At 36.4% G+C, this 19459-nt stretch overlaps 1 protein-coding gene across 1 annotated transcript; it reads right to left on the bottom strand.

Annotated features, from left to right (window-relative positions):
* Positions 1–11349: 11349 nt before the first annotated feature.
* LOC148876292 (polypyrimidine tract-binding protein homolog 3-like) lies at positions 11350–19186 on the bottom strand. Its single transcript, XM_088966510.1, has 16 exons — positions 18951–19186; positions 18484–18574; positions 18331–18399; positions 18133–18204; positions 17868–17944; positions 17621–17705; positions 14964–15096; positions 14584–14648; positions 14449–14498; positions 14284–14325; positions 14101–14152; positions 13922–13976; positions 13820–13833; positions 13204–13311; positions 12983–13126; positions 11350–11989 (listed from the first exon to the last, which is right to left on the bottom strand). Exons 2-16 carry the CDS (start codon positions 18490–18492, stop codon positions 11600–11602), a joined length of 1365 nt encoding a protein of 454 aa, XP_088822636.1. The 5' UTR covers positions 18493–18574; positions 18951–19186; the 3' UTR covers positions 11350–11599.
* Between the last annotated feature and the right edge of the window lie 273 nt (positions 19187–19459).

The following is a 19459-nucleotide window of genomic DNA, read 5'->3' as shown; positions in this document are numbered from 1 at the left end:
CTCGAGCAACTCGTGAAAAGCTCGGCTCGTTGCTACCCCTAGTTCCTACTGGCCACAACATGAAGTCCTCATGTATTGATTGCACAAGGCAAGAAGAAGAAGAAGAAAAAAGGATGGAAACCATTGCCTCGCCCTTGCCAAGTCATGTTGGGCCCACTGCCAACAAAGTTATAGGTTTCATTGTTAATATCAGGAGATAGTGTCTACGCTTCCAGCAAGGGCCATTACTTGGTGGAATAGTAAAATCTTGGGCTACCAAGTGTTAGAATACATGTTTGAGTCTGAGTGTAATCACTTTATGCAAAAAAAGAATGCCAAATGTTAGGACCATACCCAATCAAAAAGAGGGCACCCCAATGCACATGCTCTTGCCAATGTAGGGACTAGGGAGGGACAGATATACTCAGCCTTACCCCTGCATATACAGAAAGGATGTTTCCAAAGATTTGAACCTTGGTCACCCAGGACCATACCCAGTCTGCTAACCCCAAGTAGCTACGACCAATATTGGCCTTTATATTTGTGCTTCCAACAATGAGAGGAATCCTATGTTTAGAAGAAGCTGAGGGATCAATTTCTTTTTCCTCCTACAAATAGATTGAAAGATCCAAGTAACTGTTAGACAATTTTGTATGCCCTTAGCTTCAATTGAAATGATGTACTTTATGAATTTATTGTAAATGAATAATAATGCATATTTGATTCATGCTCCCTTGGTGTGTTTCTGTGTAATACCCTTAAACTTGACACTTAATGAGACTCGTGTTAGTTTAGAATGTTCACAGCTAGTGGGTCGGTCTGGGGAGACCTATCATGTCAAGACTGACACTATGGTGCCACCAAGTCTGTTGGGGTAGCCTGTCTCAGTTGCCAGGGTGAGACCCTAGGCACATATATTGTAGGATTAATTGAATCTTTGAAGTGGACTAGATTTCTAGCATTGTCCTGGACCTTGGAGATTGATGGGCAAAACTGAAAAGTTACACCCGACCCCTAGACTCGATTATGATACTGCACTGGGTGTTGGATTAGGCTGTCTTTGATATACCAATCAGTGATATCCTTAGTGGGGGTCAAAACCTGGGTATGCTGGGACAGTCTGAGAATTCAGCTGAGTGGGTGATCATAGTGACATGATCAGCCCATTTGTCAGACAAAGGTAATAATCGGGAATGCACTCTCACTAATGGAAACCAGACTGTCGGCAGCCGATTTCAATCGTTGAGATTTGTTTTGCAAAATATATTTTATATGAGATATAAAAGTATATATATATATATATATATATATTATATATATATATATAGTTTTCGAAATGTTTGCAAGAAGGTTTTAATTCCTGGGATCCATACAAGCAGAGAGTGCAACACTGTTCCTTGCAGCCGAGAGAGATGTCCTCTCTTGTCGGGCAGTGTATGATCATTATGGGCTGAGAGGTTAAGTGTAAGACCATTGAGGATAATACCTGATAGGCTAATCTTGCATCTGCCCACAGTTCCTGGGTGTTACAAGGTGGTTTGGCCCAGGGACCACTTATGGTAAGTATTGGGCCCAAAGAGCCTATGAGATGGGTTTCAGGGGGTGCACTGTTTTTAACAGTGTATTCGGCCAGGCCTTGTAACAAAGGCTGGGCCGAACCCATGTGGCTGATGTATAGATCAATGTTTGGATCCCACGCCATACAAGAAAGCCCAACTGGGCAGTAGTTAGGAAGGTTAAGTGAGCACATAAGCTTAATGGGCCTAAAGCCCATTTCGAATTGGGCTATTTAATTAGTTAATAATGGGGCAAATTCTAAGATGGATTAGCAGATAGGATAGGGTCTTGACCTTATCCACTCAAAGAGTCCAGATTTGAATGTGATTCAGATCTAGAAACCTCCTAATGAGATTAGGAGAAAGCTAATCTAATCTACAGATAAGATAAGGGTTTATCCTATCACCTAAAGAGAGATCTTATCCAAATATGATTTGGATAAGTAGTTCCTAATTGGATTAGGAGCTGATCTTTTAGGTTAACAAAAGAAAGAGAGGGCGACAGCCTTTAGAAGAGATCACATTCAGATCCTCTTCAGTGCTGAAATCAAGAAGGAAGAATTAACCATCTTTGCAGAATTCTTTTCAAGCCACCTCCTTGTTCTTGCCGCCCTGTTTTGCCAAGTTCGATCTCCAGTTGTGGGATAAGTTAAGATTCGATCTTGACATCATTTCTTTGAGAAAGAATTGATAGGAAGCTGTACTCACGTGCCATCTAATTGATTCTTGCGAAGGGTCAAGTTCTTTTAGAAGAGCACTGTTGATTCTGCTCCACCCTACACTACGCCATCTTCAGTGGGAGCAGATTTTGGATCCTTCCTTGGGTGTGAACACCTCCATTAGGATATACTACTTCTCCGTATCAGGTATAATCCGTTCCTACTCCTTTTGGTTCAGATCTGATTCAGTTTATGGTTCAAGAATGAACATTGAAAATATGATTTTCTAAATAGGGAATTCAATTCCCAGTTGAAGGGAGAGAAATTTTTTTTTGAAATTCGCCCCCTTATTCAGTAATCTTTGGGCGTCCATGTGATGGATATCTTATCCCTTCAGTAACCTTTCAAAAAAAAAAAAGAACAGATTGAAATATTTAAATATGTAACAAGGTTACAATAATTTCAATAAAAAATCCAATACCCTATAGTAAACCAATTCCCAATAGTGGACTATATGGGTTTTGCCTTCATTTCAGTTTTTTAAACCTCCCAAAAGTCTTATTGGAGAAGAACTTGTAGAACTTCTTGAAGGAAGGTATAGAAGAACTAAGTTCTCATTGGGAAGATTTGAAGAGCTAAGGAGATATAGGTTTCCTTTCATTGATGTCTTTTAGCAAGAAAGGTTTACCAAGCATAAAGTTAACAAGTAGGAGAAAACATGAAAAACATGTATTCAGGTATGTTTCTAATTCTATCCATTGTTTCATGTGCTCCAGTTAGAGGTGCTTATGGTTTGGTTAATCGAACCATTGGCTATTTTTTGAAACCCTGGTTGAAACCAAACTAGTATCATCAGCTAATTAACCTGTTGATCAGTTTCGGTTCGGTTCTTTAGTTATATATATATAGTGATTAGGTTGCACGTCAACACCCCTCTTCTTCTCCCATTCACTATATATATATATAGTGATTAGCTCTTGCCACACTACTCTGTTCGATCTCTATTTCTTGGAACTTATCAAGATTTGATCTTGATATTGTTTCGTGCTAGAAGGAACAACTCTGAACCTGTGCTCACTACCCCATTCAATTCTTGCTGAAGAATCAAAAGTTATTGGTAAAGAATTACCTGCTGATCCTGCCTTATCCTAAGTTGTGTCATCTTCAGTGGAGGGAGGATTTGGTACACTCTTTGGGCGTGAATACCTGCGTTGGGAGGAGCAATTTTGCATGGATTTCATATTAGATATACCTCTCCCTAATCTTGGTTTCATATTTGGTCTGGTTTGATTACAAGAACGAACATTGAAAATACAATTTTTTAAATTGGGAATACGATTCCCAGATGAGAGTAAATAAATTTTTGAAAATTTGCCCAACCTTCCTACAGGACCATCCATATTATGGATCCCCCATCCTTTCAGATTAGACCCAAATAACTGAAGGCCTCTCCAAGATCAAAGTATCTGAATTTATCAATCACGAGAAGGGAACCTGGGATCACGATAAATTGGCCCATTTCTTTGACCATAACACAATCCAATCAATTCTATCAATTTGGTTACGTGCTCTGGAATGTCATGTTGATGATAAATTAGTTTGGCTCCCTACGCCTAGCGGTAATTACTCCACCTCATTTGGCATGAAATGCTTACTAAATGAACTTCCTTCATCTTCTAACAATGACTTGTTATCTGAAAACATAAGTTGGAATTCATTTTGGAGGACCAAGTTACTACCACCAAATATTCTACTCTTCATTTGGAAGATTGTTTCTAATCTCCTACCCACTAAAGTTAATCTCTTCAGGCTCCACCGCATATCAGATAAATAATGCCCCATTTGCAATGCACGGGAGGAAACGGTTCAGCACTTATTTTTGGTTGTGAGATGGTCCGTTGCATCTGGTTTGGTTCCAACTTGAATATTCGTATGAACAATAAAGTTGTTCACCTTATTAACTTGGATAGAATGTTGGATGGAGTTGGGCAAGGAACAAAATGGTGAAAATTATATTTTCCTGAGAAGTGTAAGCCTGTTATGGTTTTAAGGGTTCAATTTTCCACCCACCTTCAATTATCAACCGGACTCAGATATTTGCAAATATGATTATCCAAAATACACTCAATGAACCCAGTGCTCACAACTTGCCTCACTCCTCTTTGATTGTCAACTCAACTAGGTGGTCAAAACCACCAGCAAGAGTGGTGAAACTCAACGTAGATGGTGTTGTAGGAACCATTTCTTCTAGTAGCGGTATAATTCTTCGCAACAATGCTGGAGAACTTCTTTTTGCCAGAGCAACTCCCTTCCAAAAAGAAAGCCCATTGGTCGTTGAAACCCTGGCTTTGGTGGAGGGTTTGAAATTAGCTTTAGAGGTGGGTATTTCTCGCATCCTGGTTGAGAGTGATACCCTCACTTTAATCAGATGTTTGTTGATGGATTCGTTGAATTCACCGTGGTTTGTTAGCGTCTTAGTCGCCGACTGTAAATTCCTAGAAGAGCTAACATGGCTGCACATAAATCAGCTAAATTTGCTATTACTTGTACAAGAGTTAAAAGAATGAATTTGCCCTATAGGGCCTTGTAAAAAAAAAAAAACCAATGTGAATCACTTCGGGTTAAGAAGGCGCCTGAATGCGATTCGGGTCTTTTTAACGGGCCGGTTTAAATAGTACCTATTTTTGTTGTTTGTAGAACCCAGTTCGGTATCTAATCGAACCCACATGATTTCATTTCCTCTAACTTGTTTACCACAAACCATTAAATACCACCAATCGGCGACCTGCCACTCCTTTCAAGCATTTCTACCGCCCTTAATATATTATTGTCGTCACCTTGTCGAGCGAACAACGTGATGGCAGTCGGGTTAAGAAGACATCGTATGCGGGTAGGGTCGGCCTGTGTTGCCGAGTCGGGTTAAGTTTCTATATGTTATTGTAGCGTGTGTGTTTCCAACAGAACCCGGGTCGGTTGTGCTGTTGGTTTGGTTTCCAATCAAACCTGATTTTATTTAATAATTAATGTTGAATATTAATTACTAGTTTTATAAATAATAATTATTGATTAACCAATTACTCATTAATAATTAAAAACCAATATTTATCAATTAAATCGATTTGGGTTATCAATTACTGATTATTAATTAATAATTAATATATATTAATTAAATTGATTCAATCTACTTATTAATTAGGGGACCGTGGCTGTTTTCCAAAAAAATGGTGCCACGTCGGATTTACATAGGCCTTTCAACAAACGCCCATGTATCTCATTGTTTGGTTTAGCCAATTATTAAAAAATCGGGCATGCATCGATAAACCATTTCCCCCAACGGTTGACTGATATGTATCCTATGTGGTGCTTACCTATCAGCACATACATGAAAAACGGTGATGAAAATCACCGTTTTTTTTTTGTGAAAAATGGGTCTTGGAAGCATAGGCGTTTTTACTTGAAAACAGGTCCCAAAAAGCACCCACAATTCCAAACACCATGTTAATTAATAATCACTATTAATAATTACTAATTATTAATTAGTAATTAATGTTTATTAATTAAATCAATTTGGTTTATTGATTACTTAAATATTAATAACTATTGTTATAATTGATAATTAATGATTATAATTATTAATTACTATTTATTAGTTAATAGTTAATATTAATTTAGTATTCAATAAATTAATTACTGATTAATATATACGGTTAATAAATTCAGTATTATTTTCGCTAAAAATTAATGAAGGAATAATAAAAATGTTGAAGCTTAATTAAAAAAATACAGAAAACCCACAATAATTATGAAAATAAACATTAATTTCAAATTAATTCTGAAAAAATGGAATTAATGAAACAATACTGAAAAGTAGTTTTAATTAATTTCCAGTAATTATTGATAAACTGGGAATTATTAAAAATTTTGATTAACTTTTCATGTGAAAAATATTGAAAAATAACTGAAAATTGTTGAATAATTACTGAAATGCAAAAAGTTACTATAAATTTTCCAAAATTTGATGAAAATTAATGGAAAAATACTGAAAATTATCAAAAATGCAAAATAAATTTAAAAATGAATTGGAAACTATTAAAACACTGAAAAGGCATAAAGAAGTAACAATTACTAGGAATGACAATTTTCCCCATTTCCCCGACCTAGTGGGGATCCGCCCCGCCTCGTTGCCATTTCTAACAATTACTAATAAAATTGTTGATATCGGTAATTTACTGATATTAATGAAAATTTTCAATACTTGAATATTATTTTTTAATTTTTATATGAAATTAATTAAATATTATTATTATTATCTAAAATTGACAATATTTATTTTTAGAAAATTATTTCAATTGCAATAATTAAACCATCAATTTATTCTAACATTTTCAGTAATAATTATTAATAAATACAGATTTTTTTTTGAAAATTACTTTATTCATATTAATGATCTTTAATATTTTTTCAAATTTCTTACTAAAATTTACTGAATCTGGTAATTTAAGTAGAAAATTAAATTATACAATTTTCAATTATTCAAATAAATACAATTTAAATAGTGAAAATTTTAAATATTTTATTATATTTATTTCGTAATTATTGTATTTATTGCATTTTCATTATAAATTTATTTTCAATAGTTGTGCATTCTCACTATAAATTATCAATAATTATTGGAGATTAAACTATTGTTATTTATTGATGATTAAACTATTAATTTAATTGAAATTAAGAGTGTTCATGGGTTGGGTTGGGGAATTGGTCACTTGGAACCCACCGACCATTAGTGAAAATCGGCCAACTTTGGTTCTATGGTCGGTTTTCAGTTTAGTCGGTTGGTTCAAAAGATTTAAACTTAAAAATTAAATTTATGTTTAAAAATAATATAGTACTATTATTAAAAAATACATTGAAAATTTCAATTTATAATATAAAATATTTAGAGTAAGAAATATGAGAATTTTTCCACTTCCCCATATTAAAGATTATTGGGTCTGTTCGATTTTGGTTTATTTACAAATGGCCAAACCAAAATTGGCCCAACCTGATCAGTTGGGGAGTTATTGCACTGTAGTTGACCGAAAATACTAGATAACCAACTAACTCTGGTTGAGTTGGTTTGGGTTGTTCAGTTTGATCGGTTTAATCGGTTTGATGAACAAGCCTACCTGAAATTAATTATTATTATTTTGTGTTACAAAAGAAATTATTAAAAATAGTATATAAATTATATGTCATTTAAAAATTTAAAATATAAAACAATTGTCTATTCTTATGTGTTTCTGTTGTTTAACTTTCTCTTAACAAAATCCGTGCATCGCATGTCTCCCTCTGTTAATATCTATATATAAAACTCCAGTATTGCACAATTTGGTTTTACATAGTGTTACTGTAAGTCATATAAAATGGTATAATTCCCAATTATTCAGAAAAAGTGGGGTTGAGTCCATTTCGTCACTTTGTGTTTCTTCTTTGTCTCTAGCCATCGTTTTATTTTGTCAAATTGACAATTTTTAGCAAGGTTTTTAAAACCACTGGACAGGAAATCATTTTGGGTCCGGTTTCCAAATTGAATGGTCCAACTATTCTGTCAGAATGAATGGCCCGCTCTGAAAGAAAGAACAAAAAAAAAAAAAACAAAAAATGGCCAAAAATCATTATCCGGATCAATAGGTTAACCACTCGGCTCAGCAGTTCACTAACCGAATTACCAGTTTTTGACCAAAAAGCAGTTTTAGGGTAAAACAGAACCCTGGTTTTTTGGGTCCAACTGTCCGTCCGATCTGATCTGATTTTAAAAACCATGATTTTTAGCTTTAATCTTGCAAGAATGACTAACCATATCACGGTTCCATCAAAAGCCAAATCATGGGCCTTACACAGTTTTTTGTGTTGAGCGAGAGAGAGAGAGAGAGGATTTAATCATACGAACATCGTTGTCACAGCTATTGGTGCCAATGGATGCTAAACAGAATAACGTTCTTACGGCTTACTCCATCCTAGTCAAAGATCAGAAAAAACGTTTACCTAAAGCAACATAACAGATTATGCCAAATTTGATAACTTTGTTTTACTCGCTGGATCATCGTCAATCATTTTTAAAATACCTATGATCCACAATCACCAATTTCTCACTTGTATTTAACTGCTATGAAACAAAATAATTAGTCCAACAGACATTAAGGCAGCTCTTCGATCACTGTGGGGTGGCAATTTCTGATCCCAATGCACCCAGTTAAGGGGGTGTTGGACAACATGATTGTTTTTTGTTTTCTAAAAACAATGCTAACCATGTTATTGATTGGTGTTTTTTGTTTTTAAAAACTCACTTGTGGAGTTTTAAGTGGATGATCGGTAAGGGTAGTAGCTCAACTCACATGGACATGCCCATGACTATAAGTAGCAAAAAAAAAACATAATAATAAGTTTAAATTACAGATTAGTATCCTGTATTTTGGGGTTAGTCTCATTTTGGTAGCCGAATTTCAAAACGTGCTAGTATATCTGAAATCTCGAAAACTATTAGTTTAGTATCCGTTAAAAGTCTGTCAATTATTTGTATCATGTGAGGACATGTACAATTTAAATATTTTAAAATATCAAAACTACCCTTTTAATAATTTTGAGATCATTTTACCCTTTTCTCAAAACCTTAAAAAAGTTTGGGTGTTTTCATGTGAGGAGAGAATGCTGTTGGATAGAGAGGAATAGACTGTGGTAGGTTATATGTTTTGGATGAATTTTGGCTATCGGATGTTCATAACAGTGTTGGAGGAATTTATGTTTTACCCAATGGCATCTGCAGGCTCCATCCGTTGCAGCAAAATCAGCTCAGAGCTCTCCACTCCTCTATTTCCAGAAGTAGATGCTCTCTTATCCATGTTCAAAGTTCTCTCGCAGGGAGTTGGTTGATCTGAGATAGCAGATTGATGCTAGATTGAACAATCTCAAAGAGGGTTTTTGTCCAAGACTCCAAGCACCGCAAGACACCTGCCGAGTTGGAGAAAGGTGTGGATGGCCTATTGGATAGCTTTGCAAGGCTGGATTATCGCATCTCAAGTGCTGGACAGACTGCTGCAAAGATTGGAGATCATCTTCAGAGTGCAGATTCTCAGAGAGAAAGTGCTGGTCAAATAATTTAGCTCATAAAGTACTTTGTTTTTGGAGATTAGAGCTCATAAAGTACTTGATGGAGTTCAATGGCAACCTGGGAGATCAGATGGAAATTTCACCTCTTTTCTATGACGACAATCGTGTTGCTGAAGCTGCTTCAGTTGCAGAAAAACTAGGGCATTTGCTGAGGAAGATATTGGAAGACATGGCACTGCTGTACCATCAGTGATGGGAAATGCAACTGCAAGCAAATGTATAGAAGTTGCGGTTGCAAATCTTCAAGACTATTGCAGCGAGCTGGAGAACAATATGTTGGCTCGACTTGATCACAGAGGAGATAATTATCAACGATGGGTGAATGTGCTAAAATTTAATCGCAGTTCAATAGGGGTACAGGTGCTATGGAACACTGTGGCGACTCAACTCAACTGATGTTTATTGGTGCGAAGATGATGAATGAGGAAGCTAGGTTGGTTCTTGGTGAAGTCCTACTAATGTTGCTCGTGAGCTTTCCTCATTGCACAAAGAAATCACAGATAATGGCTGTATTCCCATTAAGGTTTTTAAAACCGGACTGGACAGGGAACCATTCGAGGTCCGGTTCCTGGGTTGAACGGTCTGACTGTTCGGTCTGAACAGACAGCCCACTCTGACAAAAAAATTAAATTAAAAAAAAGGCCAAAACCCATTCCCGGGTTGAACGGTTCGATGGTTCAACTGCCTGGCCAGTGGTTTGCTGACCAAATTAACAATTTTTGGCCAAACTACGGTTTTGGCAGAAAACGGGACTGGTTTTTCCGGTCACACTGTCCGATACAGTTCGGTTTTGAAAACATTGATTCTCATCCCCTGATGAGGTCATGCCAATTCTGGTGCAAAGAGTTTAGAAAAAGCAAGTTATGGCTGTTTTGCACAAGGTTTTAAAAAACGACCTAGAATCAGAACCACTTTAGCCACCAGTTTTCCAGTCAGCAACTTGACCATCAAGTTTGAACAGACAACCCATTCCAACTTAAAAAATAAAAAATAAAATAAAATAAAAAACAGTCAAAGCATCTACAGGTATCGACCGACACGTATTGTTCCGACACCCCACCAATACACCCCTACAGTGGGTGTATCGGTGGTCTGACCAGTTTAGGGTGTGGCGAAGACCTAAACCAATTCCTCTGAACCAATTGGTGAAAAAAAAATTAAAAAAACCACCAAAAGGAGTTTCAATTCACCCAATATGCCGATATGGGCATATCGGACATATCAATATTTTGAATCTTAGGTCAAACGAGTTGGTAAATTTGATCATACAAACCAGCGGGTCACTGACTAAGTCAACAATTTTTTGTCAAAGACCAGGTTAAGGGTGAAACGGAACCGGTTGCCTGAATGGTCCATCCAGGTCAATGGCGATTCAAAAAACATTGGTTTTGGATAAGCTATTGGTGAAGCCATCTTGTTTAACGATACAACTAAAAAAATTCTATTTAGATTCAATTAGTGGAAATGGGAAAAAAGTGCTATTAGATTCAATTAGTGGAAATGAGAAGTCTTTCGCTTATGAAACTCATGCAAAGAGAGATGTGCGGTGAGGTTCGTACATTAAATACTACCCTCTTCTCCCCGTTCATGCTGTTATCCGTCATCTCCCGGTTTTTTCTAGCTATGAGACTCTAAGGAGATGAGCCGCAGTATCATCAAGAGGGACTTTGTATTAGGGAGAGATTAAAGTTAAGATAAGGTCACTTCAATATGATTAGTTGGCAAAGAAAATTAGATGACACCAAAAGGTGTTTGTGGTCCTCTCGCTAACATCTGTTGAGATTTTGGACTAAACTGGCGGTTTTCAGGAATTCAGATACTGCAGAAGGACGTAATACTAAAGTGAGTCTAGCCTCAAAGTACAGGATGCTAATCTGCAATTTACCCTAATAATAATCCAAAAGAAATTTAACAGGAGTAATTAAAATCAGTAATATGAAAGGCTTGGCTCGTGATCTACTGATCTGGTATTCAAAAGCATATACTACAAGTAAAAAAAGAAATGGAAATCCACAAAGCCACTTCTCTTCACAACCCATCTTATATAGCCTTCTAATTTATGGCAACAATCCGTCTCCTGACAATGGAAAAACCTAAAAATAGAAGTCTAGGGCAACAGAAGATAGACAATGTAAAAAAAAGTAAACACATCCGTTAGCACATTGAGATTTGAGGAAAAGAGAGACGACCTGTTGCCCACTCATAAATATCCTCCCATACATGTGAACATTCATCTTCCTTGCTACAAGGTCAATCTTTTTAGATGGTTTGCAGCTGGGAGAAGGAGATCCGGATAACTGATCTATCAATGGTGCTGGCATGCTTACACACAAGAGCCTCAGTGGCCTGCTCCTCCGTCTCAAACAACACAAGGGCCTGTTTCTTCCCATTTACCTCAAAGAGCTTAGTATTGACAATGGTTCCATGCTCTTCCAGGTGAGTAATAATCTCCTCTTCTGTGATGTCCTGAGGAAGAGTGGACAGGTGGATCATCTTGGTTGGGGAGCAGCAGTAGCGGTAGTTTTTTGCAGCATTGCGGTTGAAGCGGTTAAGGTTTGAGTTCAAGTACTCATGTGTGTCTGGTGCTGCTGTAATGTTCAGATGCTTAGAGAAGTTCACCTCTAATCGCTTCCCAAATAGCATAGCACCCTATATCACAGAAAAATTAAGTTTGAACCCATCAAGACCATCAGATTCAATAGAAAAACAGGCAAGTGACCCTTGGAATACATAAAAAGGGGAAGAAGAAACTAATGATTTATAAAAATCAAGTCTTGGAGAATTATGGTTAATGTGATTGGATATCAGTATGAAACAGTGTTTTTGAACCACCGTTGACCCAGATGGTCAGACCGTTCGGCCTGGGAACCATTCATGTAACTGGTTCCGTTTTCCCCCAAACCCGTTCCTTGTCCAAAAACCATTGAATTGGTCAGCAACCTGCTGACCCAGGCAGTTAAACCGTCGACCCATTCAATGGTATTTGACCATTTTTTATTTTAATTATTTTTTATTTTTTTCATTTGGAACAGGCTGTCTGTTCAAACAGGATGGTCGAACCATCAACCCAGAAACCAGTGGCCAGAATGATTCTGGTTCCAGGTCGATTTTTAAAACCTTGGTATGAAATACCCACCCCATTATGGCAATCAGTGGGTATAGGATCATTAAACAATATTATACCAACATGCTGCCCAATATTTTAAAATCACTGCATCAAAGAATACAGGAAAGAATGTAAAACTTGCCCTACTATTAGCTAGGACAAATTGAAGAAAGTATAGCCCCTCATCCTGCATGTGGTTTAAGGTCCAGAACAAATCTGGTTAACCAACAATACTTTTGTCCTATACCAACATAAATAGAAAGGAATGGCAAAACAAGATTCATATAGCTGACCTCATAAGGCTATGATGATGATGATGATGACCAACATAAATAACAAATGGTGTTGCAAAAAATACAAAGGTGCTGAAGAAGAAAAAGGAAACATATTTTCTGCTTCATCAGAATCTTGCATCCGAAATGCAGTGATAATAGCAACTTGATGCATGCAGATGCAATCACATCCGAATAACACTATAGCAACATGTATAAATTATTATAATTAAACCGGAAAGAAAGGACAGGATGAAATCATACCTTCAAAAAGTGCACAGCCAATTCAGCCTGGAAACCGTCTCCCATCTGAACAAGTGCATGATCTGGTTTATTACGAAGAAGTTTGATCCTTACAATGTTCCCGTAGATGGAGAATAGGTTGAAAAGTTTATCCTCATCGATTTTCTGAAAGTAAAAGTTAAAAAGTGTGATGCAAACTGACAAAAGAAGGAGAGCAAAACAAAGATAATAGCATGACTTACATCAGGATTTAGGTTAGAGACCAAGACAGTGCACCTGTCATTAGTGCCACTTATCCCAGGAGGCAATCCTCCACCAAATGCAACTGCTATTGCTGCAGCATTCCCCATCTAGAATGAAACAGCACAAGGAAAATAAATAACCAATTCAATATGCATATTTGAGATTATTTTCCACCAAGAATAAAATATAATTTAACTAATTAAACCATGGAGTCAACACTTTGCCTTCACTGACTACCTCTGCTGTTCTCTGTGCTCTGTGCTCCTGGAGCACAGACAGCAATCAGGGTGGTATGTTCCACATATAGCAGTCATAGAAAATCTCAAGATTCTCAACCCATTTCAATTGTCTTTAACAGTTGAATTTCTCAGACTGCCAATTTCTTAATTTTGTTTTACAAGTCTCCATAACATATGATAGACTAAAATCAATATCAGGACCACTTTCTGGCTTAGCACAAGTCCATCACATGTAAAGGACATGCAAATTAAAAAAAAAGAGGTAGTGTATGCAGACATAAGAAAGCGTTTCTCAAACCAAGCAACCAGGTAGTAAACCCACAGCTCAGGATAAGACCACCTTGACAGCTCAAAACATAACCTGGGGACCACCCACCTGTGGAAACGCAACTGAAACAAAGAAGGAATGCATTTGTAAGGAATCAGAAAGGAAAGTGAAAGAAGGCAAATAGATGCAGTAGAGGAATACAATTAGCACCTGTCCTGGCTCCAGGTTGAAGTGCATACATACCCCCTGCATCACCATACCCAGGCTGTAGCACAAGTGGAAAAGAATGACATTAAACGTGGAATTCAAACATGCAAACTCCCATAAGAATAGACTAATAAGAACAAAAGACAATGTAATGTAATATAATTAATAACTTAGAAACATACTTGTGAAGATCTGCCCTTCTGTTCTGATGGCAGAGATGGATTTGTGAAATCCCTGTAAGAGGATGGAAAACTAATTTAAGAGCAGTCACATAACCAAAAAAAAAAAAAAAACAAGATGGTTTTAAAGCAGCACGATTTAATATCATATGAATCTAAGACTCTAAGTATGAACTGTATACATACCTTGACCTCTCATTGTTGTAGTTCACTTGTAGCTCACTAAGGCTGGATTGTAAGAAGGGTGCAACAGATAATGAGATTCGTTCTCAGCAGCTAAAACAAACAAAAAAGAAAAAAAGAAATGCACCAATAAACCATGAGACTGCTATAAAAGTCTTCAAAACCTACTTTGAAAACTGAATATCCAGTTGACAGCAACCATCATAAATATTGCGTCCCTGGAAAGAAGTTGGAAGAAGTTAAATATCTTCTTATAACAACTGATGAGCAGTTTAAGATTTGAATGGGTAAAGATTTACATACTTGAAGAGCACTTCTTGCTGAAACAGCATTCTGGCGTGATTGATACTGGACAAGGGCTTGAAAGCCTAGGCATTTTGCAAAGAATGGAGAACAGAGAAGAAAAGCATAAGTTTTTGTACAGTTTCTTCTAAACATACATGCAATCTAGCATAATTAGAAAGATAGCAGTCTAAATATCTTCCGATACAGTTCAAGAGAAAAAGAAAGACCATCTTTAGAGCACAAAAATATCCTAGTCAGAAATTAGAAATGTTAGAAACAACATTCACCAAGAAAAAAATCATTAAGGGCCTTTTCAATGCAAAGTCTATCCAACCAATCTTCCTAAGTCAACAGAGTTGAAATTTAAGAGAGAGAATAGAAGACTTGAAGAAGCTAACCAGCTGACTTCTGAAATGTGACGATCTTCTCCACAAATCCATGAGGAGAAAACACTTGATGCAGCACTTCCACTGTTATAGGATAGAGCATATGATGGATTGTAACTAAGAGAATTCGATTGGGCTGTGTATCCTGAGAGTGCCCGACAGCAGACCAGCATAGAGACAGGAGAGAGAATGAATAGAGAAGAATATAAAGAGGAAAGTAGGACAAAGAATATTGAAAAACAAGAGATAACATGACATCACATGTTAACACATAAACAAACAGTTAAAACATTTAAAGAAAAGAAAAAAAAGAATCCCATAACTAGTTTCCATCGGTCTCTCTAGTTCAGTCATTAGTGTTAGAATGAAGAATTAGTCTATCCTCAATATAAACAATGGCTAAGAAGTTCTTGTTTTCAATTTTTATGATGAACAAACAAATGGATCCAACATACATTTGATAAAATGACAAGCAAGATGGACATCAACAAAGATGCAACCCAAGGCTTCTATGAGAATGAGCACAATATCCAGGTAGAGTAGAACCTATTAGAGCTCTGATCTCCCAATTCCTCCTATGGCTGAAATACCCATCAAAGGGTGTTCTTATCTTCCCCTTCACAGAGAAGACTTAATCTGAATGTACTTTTTTTATGCTTCAGCTATTTGGAATTACTGATCAAACAGAAAAGGCTCCTAGTACTTTTTCTAAATATAAATGGACGCTACAGCTACAATAGTACAGAGATAAACAAATAACCATAGACATAATAATACACACTATAAACCCGCTTACAAAGAAAAGCTGGGCCCTGCTCCGCATCAGAAATTTCTGTCATCATAACAGTGCACTGGACAGCTGGACCTATCCAAAACAAATATATCAATAATACCTTATATGGATACCTTAAGGTAGGGAGTCCAGTATTCTTTCTAGTGCTACTGATGATTATTGGACAAACTCAATACCATTTTCAATGTGGTTTAAGTACCTTAAGTTTTCGCATAGGCTTGCAGAAATAAATCAGTAACAGGAGTAAAGCACCATTCTTTTCATAATTCACTTCTTGCTAGTGTAATAACATTAGTTTATTAAGTGTACCCATACCGCTACTTCGTATGAGGCTCAGTCAAAGACAAAGGATCTCAGAAATGAAAAACTTGACTGAGAAAAAGTCAGAGTATAGTTGGGGGGGATATTTTGCATCTACACGACTTTAACACCATTCTCCATCTAGAATTGAGTTAACCTGGAAATTGGAATGTATGAAAATTTGGAAATTCTGATGCACATATTTAGGCAAGTCACTTCAAATCCCTTTAGTTCTGTTACCATTTTTCAAAATTCAAATATACACAATTTCTGGAAGCACTTAAATAAGAGCTTCAAGGAGGGCACCTGGGCAACCAGGTATGCATCTAGGAGACCTAACAAAGCTAGGCACTAGCCAAATTTATGATATTATTGATATATTATAATATAATATAAAATAACAAAGCATAATATAGAATAAGATCATATAATGTAGAAAAGCAGCACCAGACATAGTGCTTGAAAAACATTGATCACATCATACAATCAACTATCTCTAATGCCTCTTTGCCATTATTAGCATGTCCATGGATATTTCCCTTCTTGTTTTTATATTAATATTTCCTTCAAAGCCCAATTATATAGTAATATTCCTTCTTTTGGTTAGATGATCAAGCTAATTAACATATCTGCTCATTTTTCACAAATTATTACAATCCTCTTCCTTTACCATCATCTTAGGTTTAAACCCACCCCTTGTTTCTTGTCATTGTTGGCCCCTCTATTACTTTCCATCGAAATGGCAACTACCATGAATGGATAAATAATTACAATTTCTGAAGTCCTTCAAATACCCAGTAATTGCATTCAAAAGTTAAGTTGATTTGCTTGTGACTTTTAGTTTCTGTTAAGGTTCTGTCTGTTTCATTGTAAAATAAGCAGAAACTCAGCACGTAAAATTTTGGTTATAATTCTACCACTTTCTTTTGCCACAATCATGTTTTCCACCCCTTTTAAAGAGAAAAAAAGGAAAAATCTAAGCTCAAAAAACGAATTAGAAGATTCACTTAAATGCCCCAAGTTCATTACTTAAGTGATTAGCTAGCTATCCCCCTCCCCCTCCTAAGAACCATCATCCCCTCTCACAAACCACGAATTTAAACAAAAGAAAACATATAAATAAATTTCTTTCCTTTGTATAACCTATGCATGCATAAGACTATAAGAGATCCACAACTGAAGATGCAGATGGGAAAGAAACAGAATGAAATGTTTTTGCATTCATTTACTATAGCATGCATGTCTCAAATATGTGGAAGACCAAAGATTCAACCTAAAGTTAAATTTTAAAATCTTGACGAGAACATTAGAAAAGATGGTCATTTTGCAATTGATTAGATACCCTATGCATAGCACCTCAATTTCATTTTCCTTTTAAAACAGCCTCTAAGGCATATTCAACAGATAATGAGTTGCTACTTATTTTAAGTACATAAGCACAACATGATATAGTCCAAAGGTACAAGAAAATTTAGCTCAAGAGAGACCACTTCCATAGGTTTCATCACATGTCACATCACTGGTTTTATAACAAATGGCAGCCACCTAACAGAAGCACGTATGCAGCCAAACCAACCTGGTCGGTTTTGCGTCCTTGAGCATTCTGATCCATTGTTGTTAGTTCCTGGTGTGAAGAGAACTGAATGTACACATTCCTCCCCCTGAAAAGGGAAATTCCAGAATTCAACATTTCAACAAAAAACAATGAGGAAATAATAATGGCAATTCTAGTAATTACAACAGAAAAAAAAACTGTCAGGAATGCTGTCAAAAGATTTGCATTAAAAGGGAAAATAACAAATGACTTTTACAAGTAGTAACACCTGACACTTGGTTGAATATTCGTGTAGTACTGCAATGCATTGACAGCTGAGGAGACATCATGCATCTGGAGAAGAGCCTATAACAGCATAGATGGAAAAACAAAGATAAATCAAATCAACCATGTAGTTGGGCGTGGTCCAGAAAATCTAGCACTCGCTACCAAGACCAAAGAGGAAAAGGGAGCCTATAGATATAATTTTTTTTCTGATAAGCAAGGTATTTTATTAGAAAATACAAGCTTAGTGACGACGGTGAAAGGAAAACCTGGTTTTTAGCACGTAGCATCACTAGCTTAGTGACGACACCGAAAGGCTGGACCAACTGAAGGAGATCATTCTGGGGGAATAAAAAAAGAGAAAGGAAGAAAAATTACAATTACAATGTGCAACGCAAATCGTTAGTAAGCAGCCGAAAGTAAGCATTCCATACGAAGCAGGAGAGAGAGAGAGAGAGAGGATTTACTTCAGATATTTCGTGCCCCACATTGCGTATATGAATGACTTTAGAAGGCTCTGTCATCTTCGCAGAACCCTGCAACAGACCCAACACTAGGTGAATCCTGAGCCTTCAAATTTTCTTCTTGGGCTTTCCAATTTTGTAAGGATAAAACACTACCCAAAACATATTTCAGGCAGCAGATTCCCTGGAAAGAAAAGTAAGTACATTTTCCAGTGCCATCACTTCTTTCTCATTCAGTTTCTTCCATCTACAGTCGAATACATGAGATTGGACGGGGAAAGGGATTGTTCACAAATTATAAATAACAGCTGCATAAATAGTTTCCACCCTTAAAGTCCTTTTTAGAAAACAGTACTCCACCCACCAACCCCAATATCGAACAGAAGCGAATATTAATTAAAGATAAACAAAGGAACGGCCTTTCTTTGACAACCTATCACGATTATAAGCCTGAATATCGTTCTCAAGCCTTATGATGATCAAAAAGTCCACTTTGAAGACCCAAAATCTTCAAATCACACTCCATATAAACCATTGACTTACTTGAAATTGCATGCAACGCAGTGAAGATCCAAAACCAGGTCACCAGAGAAGGTAAAAGAAACAAGTAGCTAGCAGCTTACCTGGAGAGAGTTGCTTCGAGATTAAGATGTCGGTAATGGCGGATCTGAGAGTAATAAATTACAGCAATAGAGATCTATAAACCCGCATACTCTGTTGTCGTGTGCCCTAGGTTTTAGAAATCCTTCTGAGTTGAAAATTTGCCAAAGGGAGGTTGGAGAGAAGGAGATAGAAAACGGATGCCCTAGCAATGGATTTTGTTTCCGGGACTCGGGAGCCGAGACGAGAGCAGAATCCCAAGGATAAGATAGCGTACTTCCGGTTCTATTTTCACATTGTCCAAATCTATTAGGAAAGTGATGATTGATTGATAGGTCCCACCTAAAAATAATATATAAAGGTTCAGATACGTTGGTAGAGGCCTATCGGAGTGTATCGGTAACTGTTTCTTTATTTTTTTAGTATTTATGTATGTATGTATAAATATATATTTTTGTAATAAATAATGTATAAATATATTTATTATATATATTTTTATATTTAATTATATTTTTTATTTATAAAAAAAATA

Source organism: Nelumbo lutea, chromosome 1 (genome assembly GCF_056320005.1).
Source record: "Nelumbo lutea isolate HS-2025 chromosome 1, American lotus-T2T, whole genome shotgun sequence".
In the NCBI taxonomy this organism is placed as follows: domain Eukaryota; kingdom Viridiplantae; phylum Streptophyta; class Magnoliopsida; order Proteales; family Nelumbonaceae; genus Nelumbo; species Nelumbo lutea.
The sequence above is the reverse complement of the archived record's forward strand: the minus strand, read 5'-3'. Positions and strand labels throughout refer to the sequence as shown.